General features: G+C 43.2%; 1 protein-coding gene and 1 pseudogene across 3 annotated transcripts in view; one reads left to right on the top strand and one right to left on the bottom strand.

Moving 5' to 3' along the window:
- Window positions 1-13,957, top strand: part of PAPSS2 (3'-phosphoadenosine 5'-phosphosulfate synthase 2) — a 106,305-nt gene that overhangs the window by 90,319 nt on the left and 2,029 nt on the right. For all 3 annotated transcript variants that reach the window (XM_069567927.1, XM_069567925.1, XM_069567926.1), the window contains 3 exons: window positions 8,761-8,896; window positions 11,796-12,064; window positions 13,475-13,704. In XM_069567927.1, the coding sequence (XP_069424028.1) occupies window positions 8,761-8,896; window positions 11,796-12,064; window positions 13,475-13,704 (635 nt within the window). The remainder of the gene's footprint in view (window positions 1-8,760; window positions 8,897-11,795; window positions 12,065-13,474; window positions 13,705-13,957) is intronic.
- Window positions 6,097-6,214, bottom strand: LOC138428024 (U6atac minor spliceosomal RNA; annotated as a pseudogene).

Raw genomic sequence — 13,957 nt, forward strand, 5'->3', positions numbered from 1 at the left:
GAGCAATATTCCATTGTACATATATACCACATTGGATGTCATTCTTGCCTCTTTCCTCTCCCTTGCCCATTCAATCACCAGTCCTAACAATTCTGCTTCCAGAGTATTGCTTGAAGTCGTTCACTTCTCTTCTGTTCCAACTTGAGCCAGGACACTGAATTTCTTCCCTGTCTCTTGCCCTACTCCCCTCAAGTCTTTCCTCCATTCTTCAGCTGGAGCAACTGTTCAAGCTTTATATGGAACTCATACAGAGATCTAACTCATCTTACTGCTCATTCCTTCCACCACTGAAAATGTTCTTTCATTCATTCTCAGCTGGCCACTGTAGCATCTCTCTCATGCTTTTGCATACGCTAGTCCCCCAGCCTAGGACTCTGTCCCTTCCCTTCCTTCCTCCTCACTGTCTCACGCCTTCCCGCCCTTAGCTGCTCGTTTCCTCCTTATGTGCACATCCCCTCTTCCTCTCCAGGTTGGTCCTTCCTCCTCTTCCTCACCTTGCCCCCTTGCTCCCCGTAGCTTTCCTGGTTCCTCCTCCTCTTCCTCACCTTGCCCTCCTGTTCCCCGTAGCTTTCCTGGTTCCTCCTCCTCTTCCTCACCTTGCCCCCTTACTCCCCGTAGCTTTCCTGGTCCTTCCTCCTCTTCCTCACCTTGCCCCCTTGCTCCCCGTAGCTTTCCTGGTTCTTCCTCCTCTTCCTCGCCTTGCCCTCCTATTCCCCGTAGCTTTCCTGGTTCTTCCTCCTCTTCCTCGCCTTGCCCTCCTGTTCCCCGTAGCTTTCCTGGTTCTTCCTCCTCTTCCTCGCCTTGCCCTCCTGTTCCCCGTAGCTTTCCTGGTTCTCATCTGAGTGTTTGGGCTCCTCCTCTTATCCTTTATACATCCCTGCTGTCTGTGACTCTGAGCCCAGTTCCTCTTTCACTGTTTCACTAGACTCCCTTAAAGCTTATTATTTATACCGCTCTGTGTGTCCAGTTCTAAAGACTCTCTAACTGTGGTCCTACGCCTTTGGTAGGAGGCTTGGAAGGAAGTGGGGACTTGTGGGCCAGAAAGTCCTTGGAAATGGGGACTGGACCTCCCTTCCGAATAGCTGGACCACTGTTCTGGGATCACCTTTGAGAGAGATGCCCTTTGTCCTTCCTGATCCAAGATATACCTAAAGCTTGGTGTCAGCATCGCTCTCCATACATATTTTCAGGCTGGGTGGTGAATTAAACAGGTTCAGGATTGCCTTCACTAATAGAACAATGTAGGGTGGACCCCTGGCGTCCAGAATGAGTTACTGCATGCCCGAAGATTTGAGGTCTCTCAAAATTATATTTGTAGTTTAAGCAATGAGGAGAAAGTAAATGTATAGATACGGGTATTTGACAATATTCTTAAGTCATTTTCCTGAGCATGGAATTTAGGAGGCGGGCCATGAAAAAACAACCAAATCCCTTGCAATAACCCCTTCTCTACTCAGGGTTTCTCAACCACAGCGCTATTAACCATGGGGCTGGGTAGTTCTTTGTTGTGGGCTGTCCTGTTCCACATAGGATATTTAGTAGCATTCCTGGCCTCTATACACTGGAGGCCAACAGTACACCCTTCCCCACTCCAGCTGTGATGATCAAAATTGTCTTCAGATATTGACTGATGTCCCCGGTAGAGGCAAAATCGCCCTGTGCTGAAAAATCACGGATGGCTCTAGTCTCCCATTCCCTGAAGAGCTATGAAATGCAAGTCATTGTAAACTTTAACATCTGTCCATGACAGGAAATTGAACCAGCATACACCATCACCACCTCGATGTCTTCTGGCTGGGTGTTAAAAATTAATCAGCTTTCTCTCCCTTTTTCTTGCCTCTCTCTTTTCTGCTAACAATACAGGCTGACCACACTATCTTTGGACGGTGCAAAAGGCAAGTCTGGAATCTGATCAGGAGAATGGTTGCACAATTATGATGTGGTTGAGGAGTAAGACCTTCCATAATGTTTGTCTTCATGACTGATGAGATGCATTGCATTGCAGCGTCATATGGAACATACTTAGTTCAGTTCAGTCCCTCAGTGGTGTCTGACTCTTTGTGATCCAATGGGCTATAGCGCGCCAGGCTTCCCTGTCCATCACCAACTCCCAGTGTTTACTCAGACTCATGTCCATGAGTCGATGATGGCATCCAACCATCTCATCCTTTGTTGTCCCCTTCTCCTCTTGCCTTCAATCTTTCCCAGAATCAGGGTCTTTTCCAGACAGTCAGTTCTTCGCATCAGGTGGCCAAAGTATTGGAGTTTCAGCTTCAGCATCAGTCCTTCCAATGAATATTCAGAACTGATTTCCTTTAGGATAGACTGGTTGGATCTCCTTGCAGTCCAGGGGACTCTCAAGAGTCTTCCACAACACCACAGTTCAAAAGCATCAGTTCTTCAGTGCTCAGCTTTCTTATAGTCCAACTCTCACATCCATACATGACTATTGAAAAAAACTTAGCTTTGACTAGATGGACCTTTGTTGGCAAAGTAATGTCTCTGCTTTTTAATATGCTGTCTAGGTTGGTCATAACTTTTCTTCCAAGGAGCAAGCATCTTTTAATTTCATGGCCGCAGTCACCATCTGCAGTGATTTTGGAGCCCCCCAAAATAAAAGATCAATGCAAATAAATACAGGAAAACAATAGAATGGGAAAGACTAGAGATCTCTTCAAGAAAATTAGAGATACCAAGGGAACATATCATGCAAAGATGGGCACAATACAGGACAGAAATGGTATGGACCTAACAGAAGCAGAAGGTATCAAGAAGAGGTGGCAAGAATACACAGAAAACTATACAAAAAGAATCTTCATGACCCAGATAATCACAATGGTGTGATCACTCATCTAGAGCCAGACATCCTGGAATGTGAAGTCAAGTGGGCCTTAGGAAGCATCACTACAAACAAAGCTAGTGGAGGTGATGGGATTCCAGTTGAGCTGTTTCAAATCCTGAAAGATGATGCTGTGAAAGTGCTGCACTCAGTATGTCAGCAAATTTGGAAAACTCAGCAGTGGCCACCAGACAGGAAAAGATCAGTTTTCATTCCAATCCCAAAGAAAGGTAATGCCAAATAATGTTCAAACTACTGCACAATTGCACTCATCTCACACACTAGATAGTAATGCTCAAAATTCTCCAAGCCAGGCTTCAACGTGAACTTCCAAATATTTAAGCTGAATTTAGAAAAGGCAGAGGTACCAGACACCAAATTGCCAGTATCCATCAGATCATCAAAAAAGTAAGAGAGTTCCAGAAAAACATCTACTTCTGCTTTATTGACCTCGCCAAAGCTTTTGACTGTGTGGATCACAACAAACTGTTGAAAATTCTTAAAGAGGTGGGAATACCAGCCCACCTGACCTGCCTCCTGAGAAATCTGTATGCAGGTCAGGAAGCAACTGCTAGAACTGGACATGGAACAGCAGACTGGTTCCAAATCGGGAAAGGAGTACATCAAAGCTGTAAATTGTCATCCTGCTTATTTAACTTATATGTGGAGTACATCATGTGAAATGCCAGGCTGAATGAAACACAAGCTGGAATCAAGGTTCAGTTCAGTTCAGTCACTCAGTCGTGTCCAACTCTTTGTGACCCCATGAAACGCAGCACGCCAGGCCTCCCTGTCCATCACCAACTCCCGGAGTTCACTCAGACTCACGTCCATCGAATCGGTGATGCCATCCAGCCATCTCATCCTCGGTCTTCCCCTTCTCGTCCTGCCCCCAATCCCTCCCAGCCTCAAAGTCTTTTCCAATGAGTCAACTCTTCACATGAGGTGGCCGAAGTACTGGAGCTTCAGCTTTAGCATCATTCCTTCCAAAGAAATCCCAGGGCTGATCTCCTTCAGAATGCACTGGTTGGATCTCCTTGCAGTCCAAAGGACTCTCAAGAGTCTTCTCCAACACCACAGTTCAAAAGCATCAATTCTTCGGCGCTCAGCCTTCTTCAAAGTCCAACTCTCACATCCATACATGACTACTAGAAAAACCATAGCCTTGACTAGGTGGACCTTAGTCAGCAAAGTAATGTCTCTGCTTTTGAATATGCTATCTAGGTTGGTCATAACTTTTCTTCCGAGGAGTAAGTGTCTTTTAATTTCATGGCTGCAGTCACCATCTGCAGTGATTTTGGAGCCCCCAAAAATAAAGTCTGACACTGTTTTCACTGTTTCCCCATCTATTTCCCATGAAGTGATGGGACCGGATGCCATGATCTTCGTTTTCTGAATGTTGAGCTTTAAGCCAACTTTTTCACTCTCCTCTTTCACTTTCATCAAGAGGCTTTTGAGTTCCTCTTCACTTTCTGCCATAAGGGTGGTGTCATCTGCATAGCTGAGGTTATTGATATTTCTCCCAGCAATCTTGATTCCAGCTTGTGTTTCTTCCAGTCCAGCATTGCTCATGATGTACCCTGCATATAAGTTAAATAAGCAGGGTGACAATATACAGCCTTGATGTACTCCTTTTCCTATTTGGAGCCAGTCTGTTGTTCCATGTCCAGTTCTAGCTGTTGCTTCCTGGCCTGCACACAGATTTCTCAAGAGGCAGGTCAGGTGGTCTGGGATTCCCATCTCTTTCAGAATTTTCCACAGTTTATTGTGATCCACACAGTCAAAGGCTTTGGCATAGTCAATAAAGCAGAAATAGATGTTTTTCTCGAGCTCTTTTGCTTTTTCCATGATCCAGCAGATGTTGGCAATTTGATCTCTTGTTCCTCTGCCTTTTCTAAAACCAGCTTGAACATCAGGAAGTTCACGGTTCATGTATTGCTGAAGCCTGGCTTGGAGAATTTTGAGCATTACTTTACTAGTATGTGAGATGAGTGCAATTGTGTGGTAGTTTGAGCATTCTTTGGCATTGCCTTTCTTTGGGACTGGAATGAAAACTGACCTTTTCCAGTCCTGTGGCCACTGCTGAGTTTTCCAAACTTGCTGGCATATTGAGTGCAGCACTTTCACAGCATCATCTTTCAGGATTTGAAATAGCTCACCTGGAATGCCATCACCTCCACTGTCTTTGTTCGTAGTGGTGCTTTCTAAGGCCCACTTGACTTCACATTCCAGGATGTCTGGCTCTAGGTGAGTGATCACACCATCGTGATTATCCGGGTCATGAAGATCTTTTTTGTACAGTTCTTCTGTGTATTCTTGCCATCTCTTCTTAATACCTTCTGCTTCTGTTAGGTCCAGACCATTTCTGTCCTGTATTGTGCCCATCTATGCATAAAATGTTCCCTTGGTATCTCTAATTTTCTTGAAGAGATCTCTAGTCTTTCCCATTCTGTTGTTTTCCTCTATTTCTTTGCATTGATCACTGAGGAAGGCTTTCTTATCTCTTCTTGCTATTCTTTGGAACTCTGCATTCAGATGCTTATATCTTTCTTCGTCTCCTTTGCTTTTCACTTCTCTTCTTTTTTTCAGCTATTTGTAAGGCCTCCGCAGACAGCCATTTTGCTTTTTTGCATTTCTTTTCCATGGGGATGGTCTTGATCCCTGTCTCCTGTACAATGTCACAAACCTTATTCCATAGTTCATCAGGCACTCTATCAGATCTAGGCCCTTAAATCTATTTCTCACTCCTACTGTATAATCATAAGGGATTTGATTTAGGTCATACCTGAATGGCCTAGTGGTTTTCCCTGCTTTCTTCAATTTGAGTCTGAATTTGGCAATAAGGAGCTCATGATCTGAGCCACAGTCAGCCCCCAGTCTTGTTTCTGTTGACTGTATAGAGCTTCTCCATCTTTGGCTGCAAGATGGCTTCTGCATCTTTGGAATCAAGGTACCTGGGAGAAATACCAATAACCTCAGATATGCAGATGACACCACCCTTATGGAAGAAAGCAAAGAGGAACTAAAGAGCCTCTTGATGAAAGTGACAAAGGAGAGTGAAAAAGTTGCCTTAAAACTCAACATTCAGAAAACTAAGATCATGGCATCCGGTCCCATCACTTCATGGCAAACGGATGGGGAAACAGTGGAACATATTGAAGCTCATGGGGAAAGCAAAGGTTGTGATGTCATTCTGTTTTCAGGTTAACTGAGGTATGATGAACATATAACAATGTATAAGTTTAAGGTGTACAATGTAAAAACCGCGGTTAGATGCCACAACGTAGATGGCAAGGCATTACCCGTGTGTGTGCCATCAGGCCCGGGGCCGCTTCCATCTTTGTCAAGGAAAGTGCTCACCCTCTCATCAGACACTGTCACGGTTTCCTTTTTCATCACTTGGCCATTCTTCATACCACGCTGAGACCTAATATTTGTGGATTCCAGGGTGAGAATGAGCTGAAGCCCAGTATCATATTTAAAAGTTACTTATCTAAAAAACAAATAAATAAGTTACTTACCTAACAAATTTAAGTAAAATGTTTTATCTTTCTCCTTTGACAGTATGCCTTGGTCACACTCTGGAAGGCCAGGCTCCATTTTAGACTTCTTGGTTCTGCGTCACGATAAGGGCATGTGTGGATAGTTGGCTCTTCGTTTGCAGCCACCCCGTCCTCTTCCAATGCTTGGCCTTGCTGCATGCCATGAGGACCCTCTGGGTCTGCTTGTGGGCACTCCAGGCGGAATGTCCCAGGTACACAGATGATGGTCTAGAGAGTAAATACAGATTTCAGGTGGGGCTGCTCACAAGAGGTTCCTTGCGCTGACAGAAGGGGCGCAGTTGAAGAGGACCAGAGTCGGGCCATCTAAAGTATGGGACAGTGCACAGGTGGTTCTTTCCAAAAGTTTCCTTGTTCTGTTCCTCACCAACCCTTTCCTGAAGTCACTTTTTCAACTGAGACTGGGTATTGAAAAGTGAGAATATTGATAGTAACTTTAGAGAAAACTTCAATGAAGAATAAGTTTTGTTATCAGTCATCTATGTATCTACCATCCATCCATTTTGGGCTTCCCCGGTAGCTCGTTAGTCAAGAATCCGCCTGCCAATGCAGGAGATGCAGGGGACGCAGATTTGATCTGGGTCAGGAAGATTCTCTGGTGGAAATGGCAACCCCCTCCTGTATTCTTGCCTGGAAAATCCTATGGACAGAAGAGCCTGGCGGGCTACATACAGGCTATGGGGTCGCAAGAGTCAAATATAACTTACAGAGACTAAACGACAATTCAGTAGTGTTAATTCAGCTTGTGAAACAGAGCTCCAAAACCTTTTTCATCTTGAAAATCTGAAACTCTGTACCTGTTAAATAACAAGTCTCCTTTCCTCTCCCCAGCCCCTGGTATCAACCTTTCTATTTTCTATGAATTTGACTATTTTAGATACTTCATGGAAGTGGAAAAATATAGTATTTATCTTTTGTGCATTGCTTTTTCACTTAGCTTAATGTCCTCAAGTTCCATCCCTGTTATAACCTGTGACAGGATTTCCTTCGTTGTTAAGGCTGAATAATATTCCATCGTATGCATAACATTCATGTTCATCGTTGGTTCATCTTTCGAGAGAGATCTGGGTTGCACCCACCTTTTAGCTATTGTGAATAGCACTGCTATGAATATGGATGTGCAAATCTCTGTGAGACATTGCTCTTGATTCTTTTGGATATATAACCAGAAATGGGATTATCAGGTCATGTGTCAGCTGCATTTTTAATTTTTTGAAGAAACTCCATACTGATGCACCATTTTATAATCTCACCAACAGTACAGGAGGGAGTTCTCCACATCCTTGCCCACCCTTCTTATTTTCTGTTTGTGATAGTAGCCACGCTAATAGGTGTGAGGTTGTATTTCTCCAATAACTAGTGATGTTGGACATCTTTTCTTATCTCTGTTGGCCATCTGTACATCATATTTGGATAAATGTCTGTTGAAGTTCTTTGCTGATTTTTAAATTTGGTTCTTTAATTTTTTATGTCAACAAAGAATATCCACAATGATAGAAAAAGGCTATTCAAGTATTTCCCTTTTCCAACCACCTACCTGAAGCTGAATTTTCTTTACCTGTTTCAGTCAAAATAACATATTACCATGGAATAAGTGAAAAAGTAGATATGAGAATCCAGCTGCCTTCTATCAAGTCAGATAATGAAGAGATTTGCAAACATGTAATATAATGCTACTTTTCACTTATATTTTTGGAAAATATTATTTTTCACCCAAAACTAAAATGTTTATGTTACTATTTAATGACTTTACTATTGTTAGTTTTAAGTCAATAAATATTTTTAAGGATTCTCAGTTTGTTTAAAATTCATTTTACTTTTGGCCGTGCTGGGTCTTCACTGCTGTGTGCAGGCTTTTCTCTAGTTGCAGCAAGCAGGGGCTATTCTCTAGTTGCAGTGCCAGCCTTCTCATTGCAGTGGCTTCTCTTGTGGAGAACAGGCTCGAGGGCTCAGTACTTGTGGCCCGTTTGCTCCAGAGCACAGATGCTCGCACAGCCTTAGGTGCTCCAGGGCATGTGGGATCTTCCCGGATCAAGGATGGAACCCTGCCTCCTGCCTTGGTAGGTGGATTCTTTACCACTGGGCTACCAGGGAAGCCCTAAGCATTTTCACTTTTAATCTCTAAAATAGAAAATAATGATAGATACAATCAGTGTTAAAAAAAGCTCTTGTTTATCCTCAATAATTTTTAAGAGTAAAGGATTTGAGAAATCAAAAAGTTTGATATATACTGTGCTAGAAATGTTGGAGAACTGAAAGCAGTTAGTTCAAGTAGCCCAAGATTGGTTCAGAAGAAGAAACTTTCTGAGATAAAATAGAAAACAATCTGTATCACTAAGAATTTTAATAAATTCTATCTAGATGGTGATGGAAAGTGGGGATTGGCTGGTTGGTGGTGACCTTCAGGTGCTGGAAAGAATACAGTGGAATGATGGTTTGGACCAATACCGCCTGACACCTCTGGAGCTCAGACAGAAGTATAAAGAAATGGATGCTGGTATGTAGGCTGACTCTCCTGCATTTGTTAATACTCCTAATCATCCTCTGCTTACAGAATTAAGGATATCAGGAAACAACATGTTTACAGGTTTGAAAAGTTGAAAACCTTCATTGTCTATTGATACGTCTCAGTTCAGTTCAGTCACTCAGTCGTGTCCGACTCTTTGTGACCCCATGAATTGCAGCACGCCAGGCCTCCCTGTCCATCACCAACTCCCGGAGTTTACCCAAACTCATGTCCATCGAGTTGGTGATGCCATCCAACCATCTCATCCTCAGTCGTACCCTTCTCCTCTTGCCCTCAATCCCTCCCAGCATCAGGGTCTTTTCCAGTGAGTCCACTCTTCACATGAGGTGGCCAAAATATTGGAGTTTCAGCTTCAGCATCAGTCCTTCCAATGAACACCCAGGACTGATCTCCTTTAGGATGGACTGGTTGGATCTCCTTGCAGTCCAAAGGACTCTCAAGAGTCTTCTCCAATACCACAATGCAAAAGCATCAATTATTCAGTGCTCAGCTTTCTTCACAGTCCAACTCTCACATTCATACAACTGCTGGAAAAACTATAGCCTTGACTAGATGGACCTTTGTTGGCAAAGTAATGTCTCTGCTTTTTAATATGCTATCTAGGTTAGTCATAACTTTCCTTCCAAGGAGTAAGCATCTTTTAATTTCATGGCTGCAGTCACCATCTGCAGTGATTTTGGAGCCCAAAAAAATAAAGTCTAACACTGTTTCCACTGTTTTCCCGCTATTTCCCATGAAATGATGGGACCAGATGCCATGATCTTCGTTTTCTGAATGTTGAGCTTTAAGCTAACTTTTTCACTTTCCTCTTTTCACTTTCATCAAGAGGCTTTTTAGTTCCTCTTCACTTTCTGCCATAAGGGTGGTGTCATCTGCATATCTGAGGTTATTGATATTTCTCCCGGCAATCTTGATTCCAGCTTGTGTTTCTTCCAGCCCAGCATTTCTCATGATGTACTCTGCATATAAGTTAAATAAGCAGGGTGACAATATACAGCCTTGACGTACTCCTTTTCCTATTTGGAGCCAGTCTGTTGTTCCATGTCCAGTTCTAACTGTTGCTTCCTGACCTGCATATAGGTTTCTCGAGGCAGGTCAGGTGGTCTGCTATTCCCATCTCTTTCAGAATTTTCCACAGTTTATTGTGATCCACACAGGAAATCATAAAGCTTAAAGCTTCCAATCATAAAGATATGGAAAGCATATAAAGCTGAACTACTGTAATATTATGCAGCTATTTAAAAAATATACACTGACACACAGAGATACCCAAAGTGTATTTGAAGGGAAAAAGCAAATTTCAGAACAGTATGTATAGAATAATCTCAGAAAACAAAGTAAAATGGGATAATTGTTTTTAAAACCCAAACCTACTTCTGTGTGTAGAAGTGGAAATGTCTGGCAACATGTGAACCAACCTGCAGCTACCTCTAGGGACAACTTGGGGCCAAGGGGAAGGGAAGATTTTCACTTTACATATTTTGAGAAAGAGAGAAAAAGTAATGACAGGAAGATGGATGATTTTTATATTCTATTTTGGGCTTTTCTGTATTTCCTAAGTTTTCTATAATGGATATACATTAATCCATTTCATAACCAGAAGAAAAATTAAGCCTCCCAGGACTTCATCACTAAGTGGAGTAGTTTTGAAGATTTTCGTAAAGTAAAGAAGTGTTTTTATATCTTTAAGTTGTTAAGATTTTGCAGATTCCAGAAAATGTTCCTAATCAATATTCACACCCTAGGAAAATGAGGCTGGAGCAGGGCACAAGGGGACGGATCAATACGAGCCCCTGCCTGAACTGCGGTTTGTAAGAAAGGTCTTGGCAACTAACATGTTCATTTCTGAGTCAGGCTCTCCCTTTAGGGCTTCCTACCTGTGTCCTATCCCTGTCTAAAAAGTCTGGTACTGGTACCTTTGGGAAAAACACCCCTAAAGATCCAGGTGGTTTTCTAGCTGGTTCTTAAAAGCAAGTGGATATACTCTAATTCATTTTTTTTTTAATGGCTGAGTAATACTCCATTATATATAGGTACCACAGCTTCTTTATCCATTCATCAGTCATGGACATCTAGGTTGCTTCCATGGCCTGGCTATTGTAAATAGCACTGCTATGAAAATTGGGGTACGTGTATCTTTTTCGATTATGGTTTTTCTTGGGGTATGTGCCAAGCAGTGGAGTTGCTGGGTCATATATGGTAGATTTATTCCTCGTTTTTTAAGGACTCTCCATACCGTTCTTCATAATAGCTGTATCAGTTTACATTCCCACCAACAGTGTAGCAGGGTTCCCTTTTCCCTACATCATCTCCAGGGTTTTAGTCAGTTTAGGGAGGTGGATGAGCCTAGAGCCTGCTATACAGAGTGAAGTCAGAAAAACAAATATAGTATATTAATGCATATATATGGAATCTAGAAAATGGTATCAATGAACCTATTTGCAGGAAAGCAATGGATGGATATGTGGATGTAGAGAACGAACTTGAGGACACAGTAGAGGAAGGAGAAAGTGGAATGAATGGAGAAAGTAGCATCAACATATATATATATATATGATCAGGTGTAAGATGGATAGCTGGTGAGAAGTTGCTGTGTAGAACAGGGAGCCCAGTCTGGCACTCTGTGATGGACCTGGAGGGATGGGTCGGGGGGAGAGGTGAACGTATGTATAATTATGATTGATTTTGTTGTTGCACGGCAGAAACCAACACAATATTGTAAAAATTTTTTGAAAATTTAAATTAAAAAAATAGAAGAAAAAGCAAGTGGATATAACAAGTACACTGAGCAATACCCACAGCTGTGTCTTTTTCTGTTCTTGGAGGTGTTGCATGTCTTTGATCTTGGTGTTCTGCTTTCACATCCCAGACGCAGTGTTTGCATTCCAGTTGCGCAATCCCGTCCACAATGGCCATGCCCTGTTGATGCAGGACACCCGCCGCCGGCTCCTGGAGAGAGGCTACAAGCACCCGGTCCTGCTGCTCCACCCCCTGGGTGGCTGGACCAAAGATGATGACGTGCCCCTGGACTGGCGGGTGAAACAGCACACAGCTGTGCTGGAAGAAGAGGTTCTTGATCCCAAGTCAACCATTGTTGCCATCTTCCCATCTCCCATGTTATATGCTGGCCCCACAGAGGTGAGCAATTCCCTGAGCTGGGCTCTGGGACTCTCAAGTGCAGGGTCAAGTCTCACTTAGAAAAGCAAGAGTGCTTCTGGGATTCTTTATGAGCAGATTCTGACGTCTTTTGGTCTCTTTTATTTATCTGACCTGATTATGTTTCCATATAGTATTTGTGGGCTTCCCTGGAGGCTCAGAGTCTGCCTGCAATGCAGGAGACCCATGTTCCTGGGTCAGGAAGATCCCCCGGAGAAGGGAACGGTAATCCCCTATAGTATTCTTGCCTGGAGAATTCCATGGACAGAGGAGCCTGGCAGGCTCATGGGGTTGCAAAGTCAGACACAACTGAGCCACCAACACTTTTCACTTCTCATTTGTGAAAATACTAGCAACACCAAATCAAACCTAGCATATACTGCCTTTGAGGCTCTGAAAGTTGGTATGTGAACGAGGTAGATAATACAGCTTACCTGGGTTATAGGGCAAGATGTATCTAGCCTAATATTTCAGAAGTCACCTCTTACCCTTCAGTGATTCACCATACTCAGTGAGCTACATTAGAAGGGAGAGGTATCTTTAAAAGCTTAATGTCTCCCTTTCATCGTAACACACTGGGCCTGTCAAATAGACTTTCTTTGTCACACAGCACCACCCGCGTAGTGGATATGAACAAGTTTGTGGTAAGAATGATGAACTGAAAAGGTCATAACACTTTGGAATGCTCCAAGGTGAGTTTAATGAATTGTCTTCAACCAGATCAAATTTCTAGGCCTCTAGCTCTCTTCCCTATCCTCTCTTTCTATCTTAGCTTGAAAGAGGGCAACTTGTTTTGAAATCCCAGTGCTGTGTTGAAATGGAATCAATGTGTACATATGAATGTTAATTAGCTCATTACTGGCAGTTACATGGAATTCCATGGTAAGAGATTAGAGTTTGTAATTTCCCTTAAACTGTGATTTATTTTGAATAGGGAGGAACTGAAAAGTAAAATTCACATAGTTCTGTGGAACAGTAAGATCTGGGTGTTCATCGTCTGTTAGTCTGGAGAGATTACGAACTATAACCTCAGGTTCTGAGGGAAGGTTCTTATCTTTAAAGTTCCTATGTTAATTGCTCAGTCATGTCTGACCATTTGTGACCCCATGGACTGTATGTAGCCTGTCAGGCTCCAGTTTCCATGGAATTCTCTAGGCAAGAATACTGGAGTGGGTTGCCATTTCCTTTTCCAAAAACTCCTATATTCTTCCCAGTAGGACAGTACAGATGAGCTAAGAGCAGCCTTGGACAGCTCACTGCCTTTCTTACAGTTATTGGTTGACCCACATTGCTGAATAACTTTGGAAGCAGAATAAAAGGATGTCTCCATAAACTGGGGCCCAAAGGATTGGCCAGTGATGATCAGCATGTCTTTGATGTGATATTTCCCAGGTCCAGTGGCACTGCAGGGCCCGGATGCTTGCAGGGGCCAATTTCTACATTGTGGGCCGGGACCCTGCAGGAATGCCCCATCCTGAGACCAAGAAAGACCTGTATGAACCCACTCACGGCGGCAAGGTCTTGACCATGGCCCCTGGCCTCACATCTGTAGAAATCATTCCATTCCGAGTGGCTGCCTACAACAAAGCCAAGAAAGCCATGGACTTCTATGATCCAGAAAGGTAGGCTTTGGGAGGAAAACTCTTTAATCAACATCTGTACGACTGGGATGATGAGAGAGAATCTTGGGAAAGCTCCCAGCTGGAGTGACAGTCCCTTGTAAGCTCAGACCTGGTCTTGCTCATTCTTGGTCCCCCAAAGATGTAGTGCCTCTTGTGGTGGATGGTCCTTAAGCATTTCCTTTCCAACACACATCCCTTGGGCACGCTTTGAGTGCCTGGCACATTACATGGAAGCGTTGCATATGCGTAAAAA

The sequence above is a fragment of the Ovis canadensis genome, chromosome 22 (assembly GCF_042477335.2).
Source record: "Ovis canadensis isolate MfBH-ARS-UI-01 breed Bighorn chromosome 22, ARS-UI_OviCan_v2, whole genome shotgun sequence".
NCBI lineage: Eukaryota > Metazoa > Chordata > Mammalia > Artiodactyla > Bovidae > Ovis > Ovis canadensis.